The sequence below is a fragment of the Capra hircus genome (assembly GCF_001704415.2).
Source record: "Capra hircus breed San Clemente chromosome X unlocalized genomic scaffold, ASM170441v1, whole genome shotgun sequence".
NCBI classification, from domain to species: domain Eukaryota; kingdom Metazoa; phylum Chordata; class Mammalia; order Artiodactyla; family Bovidae; genus Capra; species Capra hircus.
Genome location: NW_017189517.1, coordinates 9,670,834 through 9,681,823, shown reverse-complemented (window position 1 = coordinate 9,681,823; position 10,990 = coordinate 9,670,834). Strand labels below are relative to the sequence as shown.

The following is a 10,990-nucleotide window of genomic DNA, read 5'->3' as shown; positions in this document are numbered from 1 at the left end:
GCATCACTGACTCGATGGCTGTGAGTCTGAGTGAACTCCGGGAGTTGGTGATGGACAGGGAGGCCTAGAGTGCTGCAGTCCATGGGGTCGCAAAGAGTCGGACACGACTGAGCGACTGAACTGAACTGAAGGAATCTCTGCACTGTTCTCCATAGTGGCTGTACTAGTTTGCATTCCCACCAACAGTGTAAGAGGGTTCCTTTTCCTCTATACCCTCTCCAGCATTTATTGTTTGTAGACTTTTGGATAGCAGTCATTCTGAACGGTGGGAGATGGTACCTCCTTGTGGTTTTGATTTGCATTTCTCTGATAATGAGTGATGTTGAGCATCTTTTCATGTGTTTGTTAGTCGTTTGTATGTCTTCTTTGGAGAAATGTTTGTTTACTTCTTTGGCCCATTTTTTGATTGGGTCACTTATTTTTCTGGAATTGAGATGCAGGAGCTGCTTGTATATTTTTGAGATTAATTCTTTGTCAGTTGGTTCATTTGTTATTATTTTCTCCCACTCTGAAGGCTGTCTTTACACCTTGCTTATAGTTTCCTTCATTGTGCAAAAGCTTTTAAGTTTAATTAGTTCCCATTTGTTTATTTATGCTTTTATTTCCATTACTCTGGAGGGGGCTCATAGAGGATCCTGCTGTGATTTATGTTGGAGAGTGTTTTGCCTTTGTTTTCCTCTAGGAGTTTTATAGTTTCTGGTCTTACATTTAGATCTTTAATCCACTTTGAGTTTATTTTTGTGTATGGTGTTAGAAAGTGTTCTAGTTTCATTCTGTTACAAGTGGTTGACCAGTTCTCCCAGCACCACTTGTTAAAGAGATTGTCTTTTCTCCATTGTATATTCTTGCCTCCTTTGTCAAAGATAAGGTGTCCATAGGTACGTCGATTTATCTCTGAGCTTTCTATTTTGTTCCATTGATCTATATGTCTGTCTTTGTGCCAGTACCATACTGTCTTGATGACTGTGGCTTTGTAGTAGAGCCTGAAGTCAGGCAAGTTGATTCTTCCAGTTCCATTCTTCTTTCTCAAGTTTGCTTTGGCTATTCAAGGCTTTTTGTATTTCCATACAAATTGTGAAATTATTTATTCTAGTTCTCTGAAAAATACCGTTTGTAGCTTGATAGGGATTGCATTGAATCTATAGATTGTTTGGGGTAGTATACTCATTTTCACTATGTTGATTCTTCTGATCCATGAACATGGTATATTTCTCCACTCTTTTTGTCTACCTTTGATTTCTTTCATCAGTCTTTTATAGTTTTCTATATATAGGTCTTTTGTTTCTTTCGGTAGATATATTTCTAAGTATTTAATTCTTTTCATTGCAATGGTGAATGGAATTGTTTCCTTAATTTCTTGTTCTGTTTTCTCATTGTTAGTGTATAGGAATGCAAGGGATTTCTGTGTGTTAATTTTATATCCTGCAACTTTACTGTATTTATTTATTAATTAGCTCTAGTAAATTTCTGGTGGAGTCTTTAGGGTTTTCTATATAGACAATCATGTCATCTGCAAACAGTGAGAGTTTTACTTCTTTTCCAGTCTGGATTCCTTTTATTTCTTTTTCTGCTCTGATTGCTGTGGCCAAAACTTCCAAAACTATGTTGAATAGTAGTGGTGAAAGTGGGCATCCTTGTCCTGTTCCTGCCTTTAGGGGAAATGCTTTCAATTTTTCACCATTGAGGATAATGTTTGCTGTGGGTTTATCATATATGGCTTTTATTATGTTGAGGTATGTTCCTTCTATTCCTGCTTTCTGGAGGGTTTTTATCATAAATTGATGTTGAATTTTGTCAAAGGCTTTCTCTGCATCTATTGAGATAATCATATGGTTTTTATCTTTCAATTTGTTAATGGGGTGTATTACATTGATTGATTTGCAGATATTGAAGAATCCTTGCATCCCTGGGATAAAGCCCACTTGGTCATGATGTATGATCTTTTTAATATGTTGTTGGATTCTCTTTGCTAGAATTTTGTTGAGGATTTTTGCGTCTATGTTCATCAGTGATATTGGCCTGTAGTTTTTTTTTGTTTTGTTTTGTTTCTGTTTTGTGGCATCTTTGTCTGGTTTTGGTCTTAGGGTGATGGTGGCCTTACAGAATGAGTTTGGAAGTTTACCTTCCTCTGCAGTTTTCTGGAAGAGTTTGAGTAGGATAGGTGTTAGCTCTTCTCTAAATTTTTGGTAGAATTCAGCTGTGAAGCCATCTGGTCCTGGGCTTTTGTTTGTTGAAAGATTTCTGATTTCTGTGCTTGTGATGGGTCTCTTAAGATTTTCTATTTCTTCCTGGTTCAGTTTGGGAAAGTTGTACTTTTCTAAGAATTTGTTCATTTCTTCCCAGTTGTCCATTTTATTGGCATATAATTGCTGATAGTAGTCTCTTATGATCCTTTATGTTTCTGTGTTGTCTGTTGTGATTTCTCCATTTTCATTTCTAATTTTGTTGATTTGATTCTTCTCCCTTTGTTTCTTGATGGCTCTGGCTAATGATTTGTCTATTTTATTTATCCTCTCAAAGAACCAGCTTTTGGCTTTGTTGATTTTTGCTATGGTCTCTTTTGTTTCTTTTGCATTTATTTCTGCCCTAATTTTTGTGATTTCTTTCCTTCTACTAACCCTAGGGTTCTTCATTTCTTCCTTTTCTAGTTGCTTTAGGTGTAGAGTTAGGTTATTTATTTGATTTCTCTCCTGTTTCTTGAGGCAGGCTTATATTGTTGTGACCTTCCCTGTAGCACTGCTTTTACTGAATCCCATATGTTTTGGGTTGTTGTATTTTCATTTTCGTTTGTTTCTATGCATATTTTGATTTCTTCTGTGATTTGTTTGTTATTCAGAAGTGTGTTGTTTAGCCTCCATATGTTTGTATTTTTAATATATTTTTTCCTGTGGTTGACATCTAATGTTACTGCATTATGATCAGAAAAGATGCTTGAGATGATTTCAATTTTTTTGAATTTACCAAGGCTAGATTTATGGCTCAGGATGTGATCTATCCTGGACAAGGTTCCATGTGCACTTGAGAAAAAGGTGAAATTCATTGTTTTAGGGTGAAATGTCCTATAGATATCAATTAGGTCTAACTGGTCCATTGTATAATTTAAAGTTTTTGTTTCCTTGCTAATTTTCTGTTTAGTTGATCTATCCATAGGTGTGAATGGGGTATTAAAGTCTCCCAGTACTATTGTGTTATTGTTAATTTCCCCTTTCATATTTGTTAGCATTTGCCTTACATTTGCGGTGCTCCTATGTTGGGTGTGTATATATTTATAATTATTATATCTTCTTCTTGGATTGATCCTTGTTTGTCTCTTTTCATGGCCTTTATTTCAAAGTCTTTTTTATCTGATATGAGTATTGCTACTCCTGCTTTCTCTTGGTCTCCATTTGCATGAAATATCTTTTTCCAGCCCTTCACTTTTGGTCTGTATGTGTCCCTAGGTTTGAGGTGGGTCTCTTGTAGACAGCATATATAGGGGTCTTGTTTTTGTATCCATTCAGCTAGTCTTTGTCTTTTGGTTGGGGCATTCAACCCATTTACATTTAAGGTAATGATAAGTATGATCCCATTGCCATTTACTTTGTTGTTTTGGGTTTGAGTTTATACACCTTTTCTGTGTTTCCTGTCTAGAGAAGATCCTTTAGCATTTGTTGGAGAGCTGGTTTGGTGGTGCTGACTTCTCTCAGCTTTTGTTTGTCTGTAAAGCTTTTGATTTCTCCTTCATATTCGAATGAGATCCTTGCTGGGTACAGTAATCTGGGTTGTAGGTTTTTCTCTTTCATCACTTTAAGTATGTCCTGCCATTCCCTTCTGGCTTGAAGAGTTTCTGTTGAAAGATCAGCTGTTATCCTTATGGGATACCCTTGTGGGTTAATTGTTGGTTTCTATTGCTGCTTTTGATATTTGTTCTTTGTGTTTGATCTTCGTTAATTTGCTTAATATGTGTCTTGGGCTGTTTCGCCTTGGGTTTATCCTGTTTGGGACTGTCTGGGTTTCTTGGATTTGGGTGGCTATTTCCTTCCCCATTTTAGGGAATTTTCCCACTGTTATCTCCTCAAGTATTTTCTCATGTCCTTTCTTTTTGTCTTCTTCTGGGACTCCTATGATTCGAATGTTGGGCCGTTTGACATTGTCCCAGAGGTCTCTGAGGTTGTCCTGATTTCTTTTAATTCTTTTTTCTTTTTTGCTCTCTGCTTCATTTATTGCTACCATTCTATCTTCCACCTCACTTATCCTATCTTCTGCCTCAGTTATTCTACTATTGGTTCCCTCCAGAGTGCTTTTGATCTCAGCTATTGCATTATTCATTATTGATTGACTTTTTAAATTTCTTCTATGTCCTTGTTAAACTTTTCTTGCATCTTCTCAATCCTTGTCTCCAGACTATTTATCTGTAACTCCATTTGTTTTCAAAATTTTGGATTAGTTTTACTATCATTATTCTGAATTCTTTTTCAGGTAGACTCCCTATCTCCTCCTCTTTTGTTTGGTTTTGTGGGCTTTTATCATGTTCCTTTACCTGCTGAATATTTCTCTGCCTTTTCTTCTTGTTTAGGTTGCTGTGTTTGGGGTGAGCTTTCTGTATGCTGAAAGTTTGTGGTTCCTCTTTATTGTGGAGTTTCTCCCCTGTGGGTGGGGTTAGAGGAGTGGCTTGTCAAGGTTTTCTGGTTAGGGAGACTTGTGTTGGGGTTCTGGTGGGTGGAGCTGGATCTCTTTTCTCTGGAGTGCAATGAGGTGTCCAGAAGTGAGTTTTGAGGTGTCTATGGGTTTGGTGTGACTTTTGGCTGCCTGTATTTTTGTGCTCAGGGTTATGTTCCTGCTTTGTTGGAGAATTAGCTAGGTATGTCTTGCTCTGAAACTTGTTGGCTCTTGGGTGGAGCTTGGTTTCAGTGTATGTATAGAGGCTTTTGGATGAGTTTTTGTTGATTAATGGTCCCTAGAGTCAGGAGATTTCTGGTGTTCTCAACTTTTGGATTTAGGCCTCTTGCCTCTGTTTTTCTGTCTTATTCTTATAGTAGACTCAAGACTTTTCCATCTATACAGTAGTGATGACAAAACATCTAGGTTAATGGTGAAAAGATTCTCCACAGTGAGGGACACCCAGAGAGGTTCACAGAGTTACATGAAGAAGAGAAGAGGGAGTTGGGAGATAGAGGTGACCAGGAGGAGAAGAGAGGGAATCAAAAGCAACAAGAGGAAGCCAGCCAGTAATCAATTCCCTATTTGCTCTCCATAGTCTGGAACACTCAGAGAGGTTCACAGAGTTCCACAGAGAAGAGAAGAGGGAGGAAGGAGATAGAGGTGACCAGGAGGAGAGGAAGGGGAGTCAAAAGGAGAGAGACCAATCTAGCCTGTGATCAGTTCCCTAAGTTTTCTCCACAGCCTGGAACACCTAAAGAGATTCACAGAGTTAAGTAGAGAAGAGAAGGGGCAGGGACGAGATAGGAGTGACCTCGGGGAGAAAAAGGAGAGTCAAAAGGGAAGAGAGCAATCAAGCCAGTAATCACACCCCTAAGTAAAAATGAGTACTGAGGATTTGATTCTTAAAAGTTCAAAATTGGTAACAATTACCAAACAGCTAAGATTAAAAGTCAGAGTAGAGGTTAGACTCTCAAAAATCCAATATTAAAAAAACAAAACAAAATCGCAAAAGTGATAATAAAGGAATATGAAATTTGCTTTAAAAATAGGGTCTTTTTTCCCTCAAGTTAAAAGTAGGATTTAAAAATGAAATTTAAAGGATTAATGAAAAACTTAAAAATAAATTAAAAATGATAATAGTAAAATACATCTAGTAATTTCTCTGGAGCTGTTGAGGGCAGTGTGTGGTCAGTTCAGTTTCAGATAGTTCCATGTTTCACCTTATACTTCTTCTCAAAGTCTATAGGTCCCTTCCAATGTAGTCAGTGTTAACTACAGGGTTTTAATCTGTTGCACCTGTCACTTCCAGAGCCATTCCCTCTTCTTGGTTTATTTTGGCTTCCTCTGCTTGCAAGTCTCTTCAGTATCTAACTTCCGCCCTGACACAAGGGGGTGAAGGCAGTCATTTATTTAGGCTCACTTGTTCAATTGTGCTGCAGGAAGGGAGGAACACTGCAAACAAATGTCACTGGTGTGTGTGGGGAGTGCTCGCAATGTCTGGGTCACACTGGGTTTGCCCCTGCTCACGGCATGTGTGCTTTCCCCGTCTACACTGCTTAGGCTTCAGGTTGCTCTGCCGGGGAACTTTCTGGGGCATGCCCTGAGTTGCATGGACTTCCCAGATCTACGCCACTCAGGTTTAGGTTCTTGGGTACTCCACAAGGCACAGGCTCAGTTGGGCCTGCGTTTTGTGCCCATGTTTTGTGCCCTTCCTAGATCTGAGCAGCTCAGGCGACCAGGTGCTTGGCAAGTGCACATTCCCCAGATGCAGTGTGTCTTATCACCTCCCTGGTCCGAGCTGCTTGGTTTCCTGGGTGCGCAGCTGCATCTTAGGTGTGCCTTGTGTCTCTTCTGGGGTGCTGATCTCTGGCTGCAGCCCTCCTGATGGATCCCAGGAAGACTTGGTTAGTGACTGAGAGCCTGCTTGCAGTTTGATTGGGGATGCCGTCTCTGAGGCTGAGATTGCCCCTTTCCTTCTGGCTCTGGCTGTCACCTGCCTGCCTCCCTGCCTCTGGCGGGGGATGGGCTGGTCTGCAGCTGGCTAGCTCTCCTCTGGTATTCTCTCAGGCTTTTGTTCTGTGGGCGGTCCCGGCAGTGCCTTAGGTTAGAGCTTTTCATGGGGTAAATTCTCTCTCCTTCATCCTTTTATTTTTTTTTCCTCTCTGACTCTCCCACAGTTTGGGTTGCTATCTCACATTAGCTCCCTCAGATTGCCCTCAGGGCATTTAGGCCCGGTACTTACCCTAAGCAGTGCAGCATGCGCCTCCCTGTTCAGCCACCGCTTGCTGATGGAGGACACGAGCGTCTGAGCTACTTGTCCTCTGGGAGTTGTAGTTAGACCCCCTAATCTGTGGGTATTATTTATTTTATTAGTATTTATTTTACTGTTGTTTATTTATTTTATTTATATTTTCCCGATTATGTTGCCCTCTGAGATTCCAAAACTCCCCACAGACCCGCCGGTTAGAGGGTCTCCTGGTGTTTGGAAACTTCTAAGACTCCCTCCCCAGGATGGGCCTCCATCCCTAACTCTTTTGTCTCTCTTTTTATCTGTTATATTTTGTCCTACCTCCTTTTGAAGACAATGGGCTGCCTTTCTGGGTGCCTGGTGTCCTCCGCCACATTCAGAAGTTATTTTGTGGTATTTTCTCAGTGTTCAAATGTTCTTTCGATGAATTTGTGGGGGAGAAAGTGGTCTCCCCGTCCTTTTCCTCTGCCATCTTAGGACTGCCTCTGGGGTTTGTTTTTGTAGATCTTTTTCTTCTCTTGTATTTCCCGACTATATAAGTCCTCTTAACATTTGTTGTAAAGCTGGTTTGGTGGTACTGAATTCTCTTAACTTTTGCTTGTCTGTAAAGCTTTTTATCTCTCCATCAATTTTGAATGAGATTCTTGCCAGGTAGAGTAATCTTGGTTGTAGATTTTTCCCTTTCAGTACTTTAAATATATCCTGTCATTCCCTTCTGGCCTGCAGAGTTTCTGCTGGAAGATCAGCTGTTAAATGTATGGGGGTTTCCTTGTATGTTACTTGTTGCTTTTCCCTTGCTGCTTTTAATATTCTTTTTTTTGTGTTTAATCTTTGATAGTTTGATTAGTGTGTGTCTTGGCATGTTTCTCCTTGGGTTTATCCTGTATGGGACTCTCTGCACCTCTTGGAGTTGATTGACTATTTTCTTTTCCATGGTGGGGAAATTTTCAACTATAATCTCTTCAACAATTTCCTCATACCCTTTCTTTTTCTCTTCTTCTTCTGGGACCCCTATAACTCAAGTGTTGGTGTGTTTAACATTTTCTTAGAGATCTCTGAGGCTATCCTAAGTTCTTTTCATTCTTTTTATTTTATTCTACTCTTCAGCAGTTATTTCCACCATTTTATCTTCCAGCTCACTTATCCGTTCTTCTGTTTCAGGTATTCTGCTATTAATTCCTTCTGACTGAAAAAAAAAACTGAAGTCACTCAGCCGTGTCTGACTCTTTGCGACCCCATGGACTGTAGCCCACCAGGCTCCTCCGTCCATGGGATTTTCCAGGCAAGAGTACTGGAGTGTGTTGCCATTTCCTTCTCAGTACTTTTAATTTAGTTTCAGTAATTGTGTTGTTTGTCTCTGTATGTTTATTCTTTAATTCTTCTGGGTCTTTGTTAATTGATTCTTGCATTTTCTCCATTTTATTTTCTAGGTTCTAGATCACCTTTACTATCATTATTCTGAATTCTTTTTCAGGTAGTTTGCTTATTTCCTCTTCATTTATTTGGACTTGTGTGTTTCTAGTTTGTTCCTTCATTTGTGCAGTATTTCTCTGCCTTTTCATTATTTTTTTTAACTTATTGTGTTTGAGGTCTCCTTTTTCCAGTCTTCAAGGTTAAATTCTTTCTTTTAGTTTCTGCCCTCATAAGTTTGGTCCAGTGGTTTGTGTAAGCTTCGTGTAGGGTGTGACTTGTCCCTCTGGTGGGAGGAAGTGAGGTTTTTTTCCCTCTGATAGGCAGGGCTGAATGAGATGGTAATCCTGGCTGCTGACTGGATTGTATTTTTGTCTTGTTTGTTGCTTGGAGGCCTTCCATGGTGGCTCAGCTGGTAAGGAATCTGTCTGCAATGCAGGAGACTTGGGTTCAGTCCCTGGGTTGGGAAGATGCCCTGGAGAAGGGAACAGCTACCCGCTCCAGTATTCTGGCCTGGAGAATTCCATGAGCTGTGGAACTTTGCAACATGGGGTCTCAAAGAGTTGGGCACGACTGAGCGACTTTCACTTTTGTTGTTTGGATGATGCATCCTGCACAGAGCGCTACTGGTAGTTGGGTGATGCCGGGTCTTGTATACAAGTGGTTGCCTTTCTGGGACTTCTCACTATTTAATACTCCCTAGGGTTAGGATTTCTTTGGTAGTCTAGGGTCTTGGAGTAAGTGCTCCCATTCCAAAGGCTCAGGGCTTGATGTCTGGCCAGGAATGTAGATTCCACAGGTGGTTTGTTATGGCATTAAATGAGATTGAAACAGATACCCTAAAATGAGAAACCAAAGACAAACCCCAGACAAATGGCAATTACAAAACCAGGCAAATAATAATTAAAATAATGGAATATACACAACATACATATACACCCATAAGCAAAATCAAAACAGTCCAACAAAAATAAAGTACAATAGGTTGACCCAGCAAACAGAGGAACCCAAAAATGATATCCACCAATTAAGAACAAAACTAACTAAAGCACAAACTGGAAAACAAAACTAAAGCAAGGTACCAACTGGGGAATAAAGCAATGAAAACAAAACTAACAAATATGGTGAGGAAAAAGAAAGGAAAGAAAGAATAGAAATGCAAAGTTAAATAGAGATAGATAAAGAAGTTTTATATCTCTTTTCGTGCCTAGCTCAGCCATGGCTCAGGGTCCCAAGAAGCACCTGAAACATGTAGCAGCTCCAAAACATTGGATGCTGGATAAACTGACTGCTGTGTTTGCCCCTCTTCCATCTACGGGTCCCTGCAAGCTAAGGGAATGTCTCCCACTAATCATTTTCCCAAGGAATAGACTTAAGTATGCCCTAACTGGAGATGAAGTAAAGAAGATTTGCATGCAGCATTTCATTAAAATCAATGGCAAAGTCCACACAGATATAACCTACCCTGCTGGTTTTATGGATGTCATCAGCATTGATAAGACTGGAGAGAATTTTCGTTTGATCTGTGACACCAAGGGTCGCTTTGCTGTTCATCATATTACGCCTGAGGAGGCCAAGTATAAATTGTGCAAAGTAAGAAAGATATTTGTGGGGACAAAAGGAATTCCTCATCTGGTAACCCATGATGCTCGTACCATCCGTTACCCTGATCCCCTCATCAAGGTGAATGACACCATTCAGATTGACTTGGAGACTGGCAAGATTACTGATTTCATCAAATTTGACACTGGTAACCTGTGCATGGTGACTGGAGGTGCTAACCTGGGAAGAATTGGTGTGATTACAAACTGGGAGAGACATCCAGGTTCTTTTGATTTAGTTCATGTGAAAGATGCAAATGGCAACAGCTTTGCCACATGGCTCTCTAACATTTTTGTTATTGGCAAAGGCAACAAACCGTGGATCTCTCTTCCCCGTGGAAAGGGTATTCGCTTTACCATTGCTGAGGAGAGATAAGAGATTGGCAGCCAAACAGAGCAGTGGATAAAATGATCTCTATGTGATGTGATTGGAAAAGTCTTTGTAATTAAAGATAATACCAAGTAAAAACAAAAGAAGTTTTATATATTGTAAAAATTAACTGCAAGGGGGAAAAGAATAATAGGAAAAGCAAACAAAGGAATAAATGTGGAAAAATTAATGTTTAAAAAATTTAAAAATTTAAGGAAAACTCTGCAGAACTGTGAAAGGCCAACATAGAGGCAGAAGTTTATAACAGAAATAAAAAGTGTGATTTAAAAAAAGCTTAAATAGATTTCATAGTGCTAATAAAATCAATGACTAGACAACTACAACAGACCGGAGTGGAGGTGGGGGAGAGGAAAAAAAGAAACCAAAATGAAAAAAATAATCCAAAAGTAACTACAGAACAAGTCGAATATAAGAATAATAAATGTTTTTCTTGAGTCTCTGCTGTCAGCGTCCTTTCCCTCGCTGGGAGTCACAGTTCACCTTACCTCCCTAGGATGCCCTCCAATGCTGTGCTCATCTCTGGACCTGCTGTAGGGGCAGCTCAGACTCTAATCTGGTCCTACTCCTGTGTGTTCTTGCCTCCAATGTCCACAACTGTCAGAACTAGTGCATTTTCTTTTGTGGGAGGTCTCAATGTCCTTTTATGTATTCCATAGACACAGAGTCTGCCTAGTTTATTGTGTGGATTTAATCTGCAGC

The 10,990-nt window shown here is 39.8% G+C and overlaps 1 protein-coding gene across 1 annotated transcript; it reads left to right on the top strand.

Annotated features, from left to right (window-relative positions):
• The first annotated feature begins 9,517 nt into the window (after window positions 1-9,517).
• Window positions 9,518-10,364, top strand: LOC102173821 (40S ribosomal protein S4-like). The gene has a single exon (XM_013976290.2). It carries the CDS (start codon window positions 9,518-9,520, stop codon window positions 10,274-10,276), a length of 759 nt encoding a protein of 252 aa, XP_013831744.2. The 3' UTR covers window positions 10,277-10,364.
• The last annotated feature ends 626 nt before the right edge of the window (window positions 10,365-10,990 follow it).

What these genes read in the sequence shown, in the direction of transcription:
- LOC102173821 (XM_013976290.2), top strand. Translation starts at nt 9,518, where the DNA reads ATGGCTCAGGGTCCCAAGAAGCACCTGAAACATGTAGCAGCTCCAAAA.